The 16,286-nt window shown below is 31.9% G+C and overlaps 1 protein-coding gene across 3 annotated transcripts in view; it reads right to left on the minus strand.

Moving 5' to 3' along the window:
* Positions 1 to 16,286, minus strand: part of LOC149070263 (beta-alanine-activating enzyme-like) — a 99,624-nt gene that overhangs the window by 7,985 nt on the left and 75,353 nt on the right. For all 3 annotated transcript variants that reach the window (XM_089249576.1, XM_089249577.1, XM_089249578.1), the window contains 5 exons: positions 12,962 to 13,452; positions 10,843 to 10,988; positions 3,958 to 4,118; positions 1,509 to 1,628; positions 971 to 1,102 (listed from right to left, as the gene is read on the minus strand). In XM_089249576.1, coding sequence (XP_089105702.1) covers positions 971 to 1,102; positions 1,509 to 1,628; positions 3,958 to 4,118; positions 10,843 to 10,988; positions 12,962 to 13,452 — 1,050 coding nt within the window. The remainder of the gene's footprint in view (positions 1 to 970; positions 1,103 to 1,508; positions 1,629 to 3,957; positions 4,119 to 10,842; positions 10,989 to 12,961; positions 13,453 to 16,286) is intronic.

A 16,286-nucleotide genomic window follows, 5' to 3' on the forward strand; every position in this document is an offset into this window, starting at 1 on the left:
GGTTCAAAGCGTGTCCGTATACATGAAAAAATTAACATTATTATAAGAGAATGTAATTTTATGAACTTTCCGTTTTTTTAAGTGTAAAACACTTTCATCAAGTGAAGCAAAATCTATACCAAAAGGTAAGATATAATTGCCACTCTTCACTTATGTATATGATCAGAATTTGGAAATTAGTAAAGGTTATTTGATAGATTTCGCAGAAAAAAAAAAAAGATAGAAATACAGTAAAATCTTGATGTAGCAATGAACTGAGAACACCAAGAAAAAATATCATTGAGGGTCTCATCGTTGTAGTGAGAGGTAGCACCGACATAATGCACCACCAAATTTAGCCAAAGCTGTTGTTCACATCTCTTCTGAATCAGCATTGTTGATACCACAGTAGCAATGTACTTATGAGCATTTATTGGTCACACAATATCATAAATAATTATTTAATTTTTGCAATACAGTTAGGTGTTTCACCTTGTAAACAAGTTTAAAGCAATATGCTTTTGTGTCTCGCACAGAAAATAGCAACAGTGACAACTTCAATAACACTATCTGGGTCGTCAGGTGATATAAAGCATCAATGTCACTAGATGCCCACAGCAGAGCAGAAACTAATGAGGTAATTAAAAATATAATGAAGACAATTTTGAGCAAGATTTAAAAAATATATATGATTGTTGCAGTTTTGAAAAAACCCTTAAAAATATTGTTATAAGAGGGATTCGCAGAGTACAGAGTATGGTTTAACATTAAACAAGAGAAATTCTGAACAAGTTAAAAAAAAATTCATTGTAGAGATATCTATTGTTGTATTGAGTATCGCTGAAGCAAAGTTTCACCATATTTTTTTTCTTTCATGCATTCAGAATACATACCATTTATAAGTGTGAAAATATTAGAGAAACTGGAAAAGAATTAATTTTCTGTGTCAAAACAGTGAAAATGTTAACAAAACTAAAATATTCATACATACCATATTACCAGAAGAATTAAATTGCAGAACATTGCCATCAACACATCCTATGTACACATATGATTTGCTAATCAGTGGGGATGAGAAGAAAGGTTTCCCGTAATCACATTTCCAAATCACATCACCCGACGCCTAAAAATATATAACAATATTTTTGTAAAGAAATTTGTTAGAGCATGGCAATTGAACGGAATGCTAGAAAAATGTTCAAGAAACAATGGTACATGGGCCTTAACAATAACTTTTGTAATGTTGACTTTGATTACCACAGTTCCCAAACAATGCATGTTTATCCCTTTACAATGATTTGTAACTTCTTAAATGCTGCCAGTATACAGAGAAAACCTAATAGAGTACCGGGTATTATTACTAGTCATTCATAAAATATGAATACGAGAGCTGAGGGTAATGAAAGAGAAATAAAATTAAATGAAAGGGGAAAAAAATAATTTTTGCTTGACATCAGCAAAATATGAAATGAAAGAATGATGTGTAAGAATAAAAGCAAATTTTTGAACAGTACAAACATGATACTAACTTGATCCAATGCAGCAATTATTCCATCTAAAGATGCAGCACATACAAAGTGAAAACATGCTGCTGGAGATGAAAATATACTGCCATTGCCAATCTGCTTCTTCCATAATACAGATCCACTCTGCATGATGAAGAGCAAGAAATGAAAATTAAATTTAAAAGTATCAAAATTTCATCAGAAGAAAAAAAATATGACACTCCTAAATGTGTTTTTGAGCCTGACATGCTGTGAAAATCATATACAAGCTGTCCTAAATTGTTTGCATAGCAGATATCTTGCAACCGTGGATTTAGAAACATACTTTCAATTACAAAAATGTTTTCAAATGATATGCAGTTATTTAAAATCATAAAATTTTTTTGAAGGGTTGAATACAAAAAAAATGAAGAAATTTAATTTTACGCAGTCCTTGTGTGCTTGAAAACTTATTAGAAAGTGGTTGTCCTGTGTCTTCTGAAGATAACAAAAAAAATCCAAGTTTCTAAGTGCAATATTCGCTGGAATATTTGAATTAAAAAATTGGATAAAAGTTGGGAAAGAAAGACATAAACTAACGGAAAATGCTTATTTTCCTCATTCACACTGTTCTTTCCCACATTTTTCTCGGTTTTGGAACTCAACTACTTCAGAAAATATCACGCTTTGAAATGTGAATTTTTTTATTGCCCTCAGAAGACACAGGGCAACAACTTTCCAAATAAGTTTTTGAGCACACAAGGACTGTATAAGTAAATTTCTTTATTTTTTTGTATACGACCCCTCAAACAAATTTTAAGTAACTGCACATCATTTTAAAACTTTTTGTAATTGAAAGTATGTTTCTAAAGTCAACAGTTATATACAGATATATGCTGTGCAAACAATTTGGGATGCCCTGTATAGTGATACCTACGCTTCTAAAATTTTTTTGGTTAACAAAGATTAGTTTGTTTCCCTGCCTCGGCCAACAAACATTTTTGTTGATATGGATGAATGCACTAATATAAAACAGCCATGTCTTGAGTTAAATTTTAGTGCCCATCAAAATGAATCCATGAATAACTGTCACTCAAGCCAAATTAGTTTATTCTAACTTGGAATCGTTCCCCAGATACACCTCTTTTCCTCTTAACACCAAACTGGATGTTCTAGTAACTTATCTTTTCCTTCTGCATCTCTGTGAGAGAGAGAAATGAGCTGACTATTACATAGCGCACAGTGCAATACCTCACACTTTTTTTTTTAAATCACTATGGCTCACAAACCTAACTGAAAAGCATACATGGTTTAAAATAAAAAGATGTTTAGTTTTTGATCTTCCTATATTCCAGTTTTTGATCTTCCCTCATGAAGATGCTTATGTTAAGCCTTCACTCAGTTTTTGATCTTTTTATTTACAGAGCTCCTTGGAGTTTTGAAAAACTCATCTTTAAATTTTGGACAGTACCCAAAACGAATTAAACTATTTGCCATAGAAATGTATGAGAAATCACATTTCGGCTAACAAATACACAATTTTGAAACATATTTCATCTTAGTTAGCAGAGGTATCACTGTATAACGGCATACAAAAAAGGGATAACGATACTCACATTATAACCCTCTGTAACAATAATCGCCTATATAAGAATAAACTCTTTGGTCCCAATCATGGGTGAAGATACGAGGGGGCATTGCCCTCAGCGTCCAAGGTGGAGTCGACTGATCTAATGTACATATGTATATATGAATTTACATCATCATCGTGCCCCCCCCCCCCAGCAATAATGACTTCTAAGTCTATCTCTGCCTATGATCCCAATGCACTGTTTGTAGTGCTAATGTATTCCATTTACAATGATCTTTTGTAATGATAAATTTCTCTGGTTCCTTGAGTATCCTTGTACACGAGTTCCAACATATATGTGTACTTGAATATTTGTTCTTTGATAAAAATCAAGCATATGATTAAAATACTCAAATAATTTTTTAAATGATACATATAACCACAGATTCTTAATATGCTCCCAAAATTCTGTTATGTCCTTCAGACCAGTGGTTCTCAACCTTTGGAAGCTCGTGGCCTAGTCTCTTTTGCATAAGTGAAAGGCTCGGTCATACACACAACTAACGAGAAATTAATAGGGAAATGAAACCGCGAATCTTTCACAGCCCAGTGTGAAGGCCCGGTACTGGGCTGCGGCCCAGCGGTTGAGAAACACTGATTCAGACAAGAGGCTAATTTTGCAATTCATCAATAGCTTCTTTAGTTTTTCTTAGACTTCTGACTTAATTGTGACAGACCATGCAGGACTGTCATTTCAACTTTTTCCCGGGGGGCAAAGAACATATACCATTTCTAGTGTATTTCATTAAGCCGGGAGGGGGCAATGGTTCCCCCCCCCCCCAAATGACAGGCCTGCAGATATGTATCGAATAAATGTGAAAGAAATATTATAAACATAGCTAAATTACTTGATATAATATTTACCTCCACGTGAACAGCATATAAATTTTTATCATGGCTACCAACATATGCTATATTCTTTTCAGTCACTATGGGAGAGCTTTTCACCTCCCCTCCGGTCTCTATTTTCCATGTGATAGTACCATTAAATGCATCAAAACAATACAAGTGCTTATCGTAACAGCCTGAAACACAAATGTGAGGGCAATTAAAACCTGCATAACTTAAACAGATGCAAGAAAAAGGATTTAAAAAATTATTCCTTTTTGTTTAGAACTGAAGGTTTTGAAAAAAAAATTCGGCCTAACAAGAAATTTTTACTAACATGGAATAAAATGCACAAAACAATTTCTTAAAAATCAAAAATGGTTTTATAGGGAAAACAAAATTGAGATTGTTAATGAATACAATTATCTAGGTGTACTATTCCATTACAATGACTTGTTTGAGAAATATATCGATAAATCTAAAGTAATTGCTATTAACTATACTTTTTTCATGTACAGTCTATGAAGTCTCTCACCAGATTTCATGATAAATTCTGAATGTTTGAAGTGCTTTAATTCAGTCATCTGTTTTACATGGCTTTCATACCAAGCACAACTTCGACCCTGTCACCAATTTAGTACCGAGTGGTTATGCCGGATACGTGAGTGTGTCTTCCTAACAGTCTGAGTACATATTTAGTGCTGTCTTATTTTAGTGCTGCCATCTATTTCAAATTACAAGTGAAGTGTAATGATTCAATATTGTTTTATATGGCTGTGAAGTTCAGGAACCGAATAATCCTGATTCAGAGGCTGTTAATCTCAGATTTTTGAAAGTATATTACTATTTTTTCTGCACTATACCCTACCATACTTAATTTATGTAGAAAATTTGGTTGATTACCCCTCAATATATGCTCAAAAATCACTGTCTGGGATAAATGAAGCATTCAGTTTCTCAAAAATTCATGCTTTGAAGACTTGTATCAAATACAGTCTGGAAGAAAAAATTGATTGAGATGAGAGAATTTTTCCCTTTATGATGAATTTGACATTGAATTTCCATTACAATACATCTAATCTTGAATGGTTCTTGCCCCAGAGGCAATAAGGTCTCACAAAAGAACTTTGTTGGAAATTCCTTTGTAAATATTTTTGACCTTAAAATAAAAAATAGTCAATTCCACCCATTCTATAAATATCTGGATACTACTTTCCCCCCTCCCCAAAGTTTCACTTGCATTCAGAATACAGTTCTTGCTGCATCAGAAATTTACTGCACACAAGACTGAATTTGGTAAACAACAATGAGACACTTTTTTTGCTGAAAGTACGAAATATCCAATTTTTTCAAAGTTTTCTTGCACTTGTGAAATTCTACAAGGAATAAGGTTATCACTTTCATATGTTTTGATTTCAGAGATGGCACATGTATGATAGAAAATGAACCAAATAGGATCATTAGATTCTTGGAACTTCTTAACTCAATGGCAGAAGTAAAACCTTGGATTTTTTCTCTCATAAGTGGGAAATATTACAGAGAACACATGAGGTCTATAATTTTTTTCTTTCCTTTATTCAAATTATTTTTGTCATTATTATTTTCTTTGTTGGTTTTTTGTTAATTTTTGAATGCTCTTAATTTTTCTGGCTGCCCATTGTTGCTGTATATATTGTTCTTTATTAGTTTACGTATGGGTCATTCCATGTCAAATCACCCGGCAAAATGCCAAAATGACACCCATAGTCTCAGATTTCAATGATTTTTTATTTATTTGTTGCATTTACCATCCTTATTAACTGTGTGAAATATTATTTGCATATCTGTAAAACTTTTTGAGAAAAAAAATGTTGAAATTTATCAAAAGCTGATGCAGATGACTTTTCCGAGGCTCAATTTTTAAGCGGCATTGTTTGAGAAAATAAATCATAACTTTTTCAATTTTCAATATATTCAAGTGAAACTTTCACTAAAGTGTTCATAAAAACATACAGAATACGAATAAAAATAATTCATACACTTACATTTGAAATTTACATGCAAAAAAATTATGTAAACTTTGTTTTTGTGGAATTTTTCGTTAGAAAAAATATAATTTTTCAAACGTATTTTTAAACCAGAGGCACAGCAGTTACCAAAACAACTTTTATTTTAAATGTCTCCTAAACATATGAAGTAAAATACTGGAGAAAAAAAATAATGGTTTTTTGAACGTTAATATGTTTATTCTGGCTCGCAACGCAAAATTCATCGAAATAAGACTGGATCGTTCCGATTTCAAATCATTCAACTAGATACTGAAATGCAACCCATCATCCCGGATTCCAATTATTATTTTTTATTAATTGCTTCTACCATGCTTGTTGACCATGCAAAGTTTCATGTACATATCTCAAAAACTTTTTGAGAAAAAAAATGTTTTCTAACCTCACGAATGACGTCTCTTAGGCTAACCCCATTCAAGCAATATTATTTGTGAAAATATATCATAACTTTGCAGATTTTCAATATATTCAAATGAAATTTCCACTAAAATGCTCACAAAAAAATGCAGATTATGAATAGACAAAATGTAAACCTTAGAGGAAAAAAGTCATTTAAATTTAATTTTTTATTTTTATTTTTAACGCAAATTTTTAAATACTTTTTTTTGGGTGCACAGCATGAATTTTCAATTTTTTTTTTAAATTTAATCCTATTAATATATTAAGAAGACTGTAGAAAAGTAAACATTATTTTGACAGTTAATACATTTGAGTAACAAAACACAATGTAATTATATGCCTACATTAATTATATTTGTACATTTTGACTTAATATGATTCATGCTTAGTAAAAAGAAATTTACATTTTATTTTTCATGTATGCTTATACATTTATTACAGTATTCACTAAATTAAGTTTCACGAGTAGTTAATGCAATAATTCAAAACAATTAATAAATTTTGAAATTCTAGGATTAAAGGAATTCATGAAATAATTAGAAATGTTAATGTAATGTGTCAAATGGGAGTTGGTGAAAAAAAAAGGTTTTGGGTGAATAAAATAATTTTTCAAATTAAACCTTCATGTTCTGATTCTTAGAAGTGTTCAAATTCCAAATAATTAATTTCACTTTTAATTGATGTATAAATATTTCTTATGATGCAACAAAGACGAACTTTTGCAATCTGATATATTTTTGCATAAAGAATTATTTTGTATTTGATAAACCCAGATAATATTAATCATATATATATAGATGTATTTTTGAAGTTTTTCAACATGCTTAATTATAAAGTTATTTTACCACAACAGTGTTAAATTTTTTTTAATTACTTTGATTTTTACAGCATATATTTTAATAAACATATATTTAATGTATATGATAAATATGAAATGGTTGTACTTGTGTGAAAAAAAATCTACATTATAATATTTAACGCAAGTCTATATATATTTTTCCCAAGAAATAATTTAAAATTGCTGATAAAAAGCCAGAATATGAGGCATTAAATCACAAAGAATGAAATAATTATCAGCTACAACCTAATTGTTGTAGCTGAGGCAGATGCAAGAGACTAGAATTGAAAACCTAATGTATGTAATGCCTGGTGGTGATGTATAAGATGTGATGTTTCTTGTTGTGATGACGATTGTAAAAAATAATAATAGCTTCTGTAAAGATATAAACTATGGCACACTGGTTTTTGTCCTTCAGAGGGCAACTGGTGTCTTATTTAATTATAAGACTTTATCATCCCAGCAGGTGATAGAGTAATTGCTGCTGCTTCATTGGGAAGACTAAAACAAAAGTGTTAGAACTAAACTGCCTGCCCCCCCCCCCCCCATCTGGATCAAATGATGCAAGTCTCAATTATGATCTTGCTGAAGACAGAAAATGTGCTCCATAAAGTAGCCTACTCCAGGGTTAGCAAATTTTCCTTATGATAACACAATTTCCATTTGAGCTAAATATTTTATATCATCATTTTGGAATTCAAAGTAAAATGTCAGAAAAGACACTGAAATTTATAGTGTTGGGGAAAAAACTGGATCTGACTGTCATAAAAAGTGTTATGCAAAAGTGTAAAATCTGTTACCCATTACATCATTGGACCCATCAGACATCAATATTGAGGAGTGGAGCAAGTTCTGAACATTTATCTACTGTGTGTCATAGAGCTTTTTTCTCAAAGTATGAAATATATCCGAAAGCATGCTTTAATCCTTTAAAATGTCATAAAAAAAAAATAACAAAAGGTTTAAGGATAGTAAACTTGTATTTTTCATGTATAAATGAAATAAATGGTTGTACAAAATTAATTCCAGGGCTAAAAATATGCCATGCCTGTAGGAACAGTGAATATAAACAACAATAAATTAGGTGAAGAAACTGAATACTGTGAAGAGATGAACAGTGATAGTAATGTAGAGAAGTAACTTGAAAAAAGGCCAATTATTAAACAAGAAGCACTTGAAGAAATAAATTCATCTCTACACAACATAGAAGAGTCACCAATTAAACTTCATAGAGTAGCTCCACAGTGCCAGTCAAACAATGCCAAAAGAAAAGTTGAATCTGCTTGCAACACATTAAAATCAAATGTTTGTAAAGTTTTTGAAGAATTACCAGAAAATGAATCTCAAAGCACACTTAATGAAGTTATTAAACAGAAAGCAAATATGATTATTTTGATAAAGTTAATTAGAAATAAGACTCAATTTAACCATCACAACAAGGGGAAAACTGTAAATTTTAACTCTGGCCCTTGCTTTAAGAAAGGGGAACAAGGAAAAAAAATCTGAAGAGTTCAATGTCACTGAATATGCTGTGCAGGAGAGCTTTTGTAAATGAAAAAGCAAAGGTGTGTGCAAAGCATTGTGTTTTTGTTATAAAAAGAATCAAAAATTAAATTTCACCGATTTTTTGCAATATAATTTTTTAATGCAAAGGTTTAAATTTTCTTTCCTAGTCATCTACATTTTTTGTGAGCATTTTAGTGGAAATTTCATTTGAATATATTGAAAATCTGCAAAGTTATGATATATTTTCACAAATAATATTGCTTGAATGGGGTTAGCCTAAGAGACGTCATTCGTGAGGTTAGAAAACATTTTTTTTCTCAAAAAGTTTTTGAGATATGTACATGAAACTTTGCATGGTCAACAAGCATGGTAGAAGCAATTAATAAAAAATAATAATTGGAATCCGGGATGATGGGTTGCATTTCAGTATCTAGTTGAATGATTTGAAATCGGAACGATCCAGTCTTATTTCGATGAATTTTGCGTTGCGAGCCAGAATAAACATATTAACGTTCAAAAAACCATTATTTTTTTTCTCCAGTATTTTACTTCATATGTTTAGGAGACATTTAAAATAAAAGTTGTTTTGGTAACTGCTGGGCCTCTGGTTTAAAAATACGTTTGAAAAATTATATTTTTTCTAACGAAAAATTCCACAAAAACAAAGTTTACATAATTTTTTTGCATGTAAATTTCAAATGTAAGTGTATGAATTATTTTTATTCGTATTCTGTATGTTTTTGTGAACACTTTAGTGAAAGTTTCACTTGAATATATTGAAAATTGAAAAAGTTATGATTTATTTTCTCAAACAATGCCGCTTAAAAATTGAGCCTCGGAAAAGTCATCTGCATCAGCTTTTGATAAATTTCAACATTTTTTTTCTCAAAAAGTTTTACAGATATGCAAATAATGTTTCACACAGTTAATAAGGATGGTAAATGCAACAAATAAATAAAAAATCATTGAAATCTGAGACTATGGGTGTCATTTTGGCATTTTGCCGGGTGATTTGACATGGAATGACCCATATGTGCATTTTTTAAATACTTACTTCTCATTTTATTTCATTTGTTTTTTGTGTATTTGCTTACAGTCAGTCATTTTTGTACAAAATGATTTTTTTCTCTTTCTTTCTCCAGGTCCTATGCAATTTTTTGTTTTAATAAATCATTTCCTTATGTATTCACCAATTTTTATAAATTTTCACTTTTTTTTCTCGCTCTTTCAAAGAAACTATGTGTTGTACCAATTCTGGGGATCTGACCTATACAAACATACAGCGAAACCTGTATGAAACAGAGCGTCAATATGCTGAAATACTATTCCATTTTATAAAGGTGCAAATAAAAACAATAATCATTAAACAGACTATATTTTGATTCTGTTTAAGACAGGTTACCATCTCATACAGTGTCCTAGACCGATTTCACTGTTTATGTAGAAGAACCTCAATTATTTGTTTAAGTTGAGATAAGAATGCATCAGTAATTACCATATTGCCAGATAATCATATATAAATCTGTTTAAAGGTCCAGTATATCAACTATATTAACTATAATATACTATTAAACCACACATGCACCTCATCCATATTACTCTGCGGAACCTCTAATGAATTTGTACATGTTGGAATGTGCGTGTATGTGTAATGAAATCTGACGTGAAGTTTGTTTCAGTGTAATGCTTGTTATGAGTAGTGCTGCCACCTGCCACCAGTTTTCCTAACTATGAGTGAAGTGTAATGATTGAATAATTTATCATTGTAGGCCTGTTGCTCTCTGTGGCGAGGCATTTTAATGAGGAGATCGGCTTACATTTGCGCCTTGAAGTTCGGAAACACAGGAAACCAATTTCAGCTGACAACCACTGTGGCGACAGTGGGGTTCGAACCTGGATCCTCACGATGCGAAATAATTTTGCATCGCGAGGATCCTCTATTAACTATAATCTACCATACAGGATGATTCAGGACTGAAAATTTTTAAAGAATGGAATACATGTAAGCAAGCAATTTTCATCCAATTAATGCATGGCTGTAATGCAAGCAGTGAACTGCTAGAAAGTTCGGCAGAAATCAATACCAAACAAATTAATCATCAAAAACATCATGCAACTAATTATGTAACTTGCCAACTAAAACAAACAGTCCACAAGAAGATAAGCAAGCTGAAGATTCTATTCTGTTTGGAAGAGCAGCTTCCCACAAGACTTTCTCAGTGCTCACGGATGCAAATCGACCAGAGTGAGAACCAACAAAGAAATGAACTGACTTAAATCTGAAATGAGATATTGAAGTAAATGGAAAAAAATCATTAACACTTTTTGTTGAATTTTTTTTTTACTTTAATAATGAATATAACAATATTTTTTTTAATTTTTTCTCTTCATCCCTTTAACAGTGATAATTGGTGTTGGCCAATATGCATCTACAAGCAATTTGTGATAAGTCAAACTCAGATAGCTTGAATATCTATTTAAGTTGCTGTATTTTAGAGTTAAAAAATTTTCCCTTATATAAAACAAATTTTTCTTCTTTTAACTCGTTGCATGTCACGAATCCTATCAATTTTTTTTAAACAAAATGCATTTTAGGTTTCTCTGAGCAGAAAGTAGCCAAAAAAGGAAAATATGATTACATAAATGCACGGTAATGAGGAAGGGAAAAAGAGATGTCTAGTTAGATTTTTGTCCCTATGTGCGGATTCAAAACCCCATTTTAAAACAATGGAAGGTCTAACATAACACAACTAGACAATGTATAGATACAGCATACGGAAACTGTGGGACATCGATGAGTAAATATTTGGTGAATTTATAGTTTTCTGCCGAGCTTGAAAGTAGCATGAAACATCAGTTTTTTGTAAGTACTCATAAATCAAAGACGAGAATAACATGCTTTCAGTAGGGATTTGTAATCAAGACCTGATGTTGGTATTTACCTTCAAATTTATGTACCATTTAAGCAATTTTTTTTATTGAAAAGTGTAGATTCATTTTGATCAATTAGTTTTGATAAGAGCTTTCAAATTCTTGCACAATGCGTAGCAGCATAAATCAGATGCAGGACCCCTTTCACTGATACAAATAGTTTTCTCCAGTTTCTTATACGGAAAAACTTCACAAAATGATCGTTCCCTGTTTTCGGACTTTTTTGGGAGGGGCGTGGAATGAAGCTGTAATGCATAGTGTTTCACTTCATAATGGAATAAAAGTTCTCACTGCCAAGGTGGGAGGGGGTATTTTAGTGAGAGATCTTATTGTATAACGTGAGCCTCTACTGATTTGGATAATCATTGTCACAAATCAGGGGGTCTTCAACCTTTCTCGAGTGACAAGCGCTGCCTATACCCATCAAACGAAGAGCTTTATGGCACCTTTGATATTCATATACTTGAAATCTGCATTAATTGTAACCATTGAATGCAATTTTTACAGGGTGTTTAATTGAAGTGTTGATCAAGTGCTTAAGAGTCTGAAATCGGAAACGTATATTGATCACTCTTGATGCTTCCATGAGCACCATGGTGCTCGAGAGCATTTCTTTTCCACAAGTGTGGAGCTTGTGAACGCTCTGAGACATGTGCTGTTGCGACTTTAACCCATTTGTGGGGGGGGGGGGGGAGAGAAGCTCTGAACGCCACACAAAATATAAAATTATACAGCGAATTCAAACATTTGTAAGATTTGATTTTTTTTGCAATGTCCCTGAACTTCTAATCAATTAAGTTGATCCAAAAGAAAGTAGGTAAATCAAGGAACCATAACATCACGTCAAAAATGAACAACAGTTATTGTCATCACACATATTATTATTTAAGAAAATAACAAATTATATTTGATTTTATATAGAGTTCATATGATTTATAAGAACAGAAAATGTGCGTAGAAAAAGTGCATTGGCATATGTTCGCATCTTTTCTCCACAAATTTAAAGTACATCCTCTCAGACAAAGACGAGCGGGGGAAAAGATGTTTGTGAGTGGGAAAAAAGTGTTTTTAATCTTTCAAACGAGAAGTTTTAGGGTTGCTTTGTTAGGCACACATGCAACGTAACAATAGCAGTTAAGGCGAATGGTGTTTCTATTTCTTCCATTAAACTCCCGACGTAATATTATGTCAGAAACACTTGACAGATTAAGTCTTAAGTTTTCAGGAATGAGAGAAACTTAAAAGATAGCATTTAGCAATATTACTCAGTATATGTGTTATGAATGAGCGTAGTCTATATATTTCTAATTTGCATGCATACCTTGTGTAGTATGTAGCACAAACAGAGCCATCTATGCATTTACCTAGGTCATGTTTCAATGTAGTCATAGGCAATGAATTTCTATCAAAATTAGATTGTACGATGTTTTTGAAACAGCAACTTCCACAAAAACACGATTCTCGATAACCTCTCCTCGTCACTTCGATGTGGCACAGTTTTTCATTGGTTGGATTATTCTGAGGTAGATTCAAATTATTTCTTTCACTATCAGGTGCTTTTAATTTGTGGTTCAATTCTGGTGAATCCTGTGCTTTCTGTTGCTTGGGCTGAGTACTGTTGGTTTGAATTACAGCCAAAATGACATCCATTACATCACTGAATGTTTTTCTCAATAAGACATCCACCAATGTTGGAAACATTTCATGCATCTGAAGCTCAATCTCTGACACAAACTGAAGAGCCGATATTGAAGTTCCACCACTCGTGATATAATTATCATTTTCGGAAATACGATTCACCAAAGTATGGTTCTGTCGAAGAAAATAACTCAGAAATTGAAAAATTGAGTACTAAAAAGTTTTGAAAGTATATTAAGATAGGGCACACACCAGTTGGACATAAGAAAGACAGCTTTTTCATTGTCATACAAATCGATATGAACAAAAATCACTCAGCTTGACTGAATCTTAGTCATATCTAACCGGTATGTGCCCAGCTTAACATACAAACAACTTGGGTACATGTTCAAGTACTAATATGCAACACAATAATATATAAAAGAAATTTACACATGCAAAGTAACAGTTGTTTACATCTGGCTGCAAGCAGGTTTTTACTTATTTCAGCAACACAGTTGATGGCAATCAATTCTTTATTTTTAAGTCTAAAATATCTAGAGTAACAGGGTTATTCATAACATACAAAAGGTAAAGAAAACCAAAATAATTTACTTTATTTTATCTGAATTACCATATGATCACTGAGTTATATCACATAGCAGTCATAGCATAGTCATTAATGTGAATCATCATGCTGAATAGCCTTTCCTATGTTTGAACTGTGGAATTTATTACAATGTAAATTAAATTATTGCCTATTTCCACTGACGTATCCAAGGAGAGGGGTTCCCTTTTTTCGTCTCTAGAGCTGACAGTATGTATCACAGTGAAAAATTAACTCTAAAAAAAAAGAAAAAAAGTTCTTCTCCCCCTCCCCCCACCTTGAGAAAATCTGCATAAATTACTGCCCACTTCTACTATTAACCTGGTGTAAAAAAGTTCAAAAAGTCTATTTTTCAAAAATCAGAATTAAAAATTAGTTGGTTTTTAAAAAAAAAATCAGAATTGAACTTTTTTAGACAAAACTAAAAAATAAAATCTGAGGAAAACTTTTCTGGGGTTCTAATCAATCAAAATTTTAAATATCTATCAATCAAAAAATAAGCTGGAATAAATGAGACGTGATGGGAAAAAAAAACATGAGTTTCTAAAAAGAGCTGTCTTGCCTCATGTGGGCAAAACTGTTTGGTGGGAAAAGCAAGCATTCTTAACGAGAAATTCTTGGGGCATATGGGCATGGCTTGACAAAAATCCCAAGCTACTAGAAAACTAGTATTGGCACAAAGTTTTATATGTGTGATTGTTAAATTGAAGTCTGAAGACAACAACTAATAACTACACATAGAACCACTCTAATCTGGACAGATTCATAACACAATGTAACAATTTTTTTTTTTTTGTTCTTGGGTAGAAGTTAGTTCTGTGTTTTCTAAGCCTGAATAATCAAGTCAATGAACTAAAAGGGGGGGGGGGGGGCATGAGAGATTCGTCAATATAGAAACTTCCAAATAAGAAATTCATTTTTGTTTAAAAATATCTCAAAACTAAAGAATGCCTTTATTCAGCTGAGCTAATTACCATGTATCATACAATATAATTTTATCAAATTCTACTTGTACATTAATCAATATATCAGCTCCAGTATCAATATATGCCAGAATCAGAAATGTGCAATGTCTTTGTAAAAAAAGAATGTGGGAAATGGCATTTGAATGTTTATTCTACCCATATTACTCTATGAAAGTTAATTTCCTAACATGTTACTCTATGAAAGTTAATTTCCTAACATGTTACTCTATGAAAGTTAATTTCCTAACATGTTACTCTATGAAAGTTAATTTCCTAACATGTTACTCTATGAAAGTTCATTTCCTAACATGTTACTCTATGAAAGTTCATTTCCTAACATGTTACTCTATGAAAGTTCATTTCCTAACATGTTACTCTATGAAAGTTAATTTCCTAACATGTTACTCTATGAAAGTTAATTTCCTAACATGTTTTGTAACGTGTGTTTCAATAGGGATACACATTCACATGACAGGCACAACTCAGATAGCAAAACAAGGTATCCAAACAGCTACTGTTAAAAAAGGAAAATTTGTACATTCATGATTCTGGCATGCAGCAGATGATATCAAGTTAGTGCTTTTAAAGGGCGAGTTAGAGAATCGCCCGATCTCAAAATTGTATATTTCTTAAAAAAACACAATAGAATGATAATATATGAATATAAGGGGAAACATGTGTCTACGTTTTATGAACAATTTTTTTTAATGGTAGATTTCAAGTTTAGAATCATTTTGAAATCAGATGATTCTTTCTTAATCACCCTGAATACGAAAATTGAAGACCATACACCTTGCTACACTTCCATCTTGCATAAAGGACACTAAATACATCAAAAAACAAAGTAAATATTTATATATTAAAAAAATTGAATAGCTTTGGAAGACAATATTGCCTATTTAAAATCAAAACAAGCGTTCCGAAAAGTGCATTCGGGACAGCACATTTACAGGCAAACAATTGGAATGTCCCAAAAACTGGGACATTTCGATTATGCTCAATCTATATAGGGGTTGCGATAAATTTTTTGGTCAAAAGGGAGTCGCGCTTCAAAAAGTTTGCGCACTACTAATCTAGACATTTCACAGAAAAAAAATTGTTGAAATAAAATTTTAATTTAAAAAATGATATTGGACATTTTCCACACAATCTTCATTTCCACATACACTTCATTTTCCATTTTAGCCTCCAAAAATAATCTCCATGATATTTTTGCAGTGTTCTCCCTGAATATAAATGCTTCAAGTCAAGAATTTTTTAATGAAAGGTGCTCTTTTTGAGTAAGCATCTATACTTTCTTTAAATTTGTCGAGATGAGCACAGTGGATGCGATGTGCCACTTGGAGAAACATTTGTCATCCCATTATTGTGTAGATTTTTATGTATTTTCACAAGCTTGAGATAGTTTATGATCCTGTGATTACCCAAGAAGCTGTTAAGCATGCAAACAAAGATAT

This window comes from Pholcus phalangioides, unplaced genomic scaffold, assembly GCF_987345545.1.
Source record: "Pholcus phalangioides strain wild (caught in Gottingen) unplaced genomic scaffold, Ppha-v1.0 ptg000022l_1, whole genome shotgun sequence".
Taxonomy (NCBI): Eukaryota; Metazoa; Arthropoda; class Arachnida; order Araneae; family Pholcidae; genus Pholcus; species Pholcus phalangioides.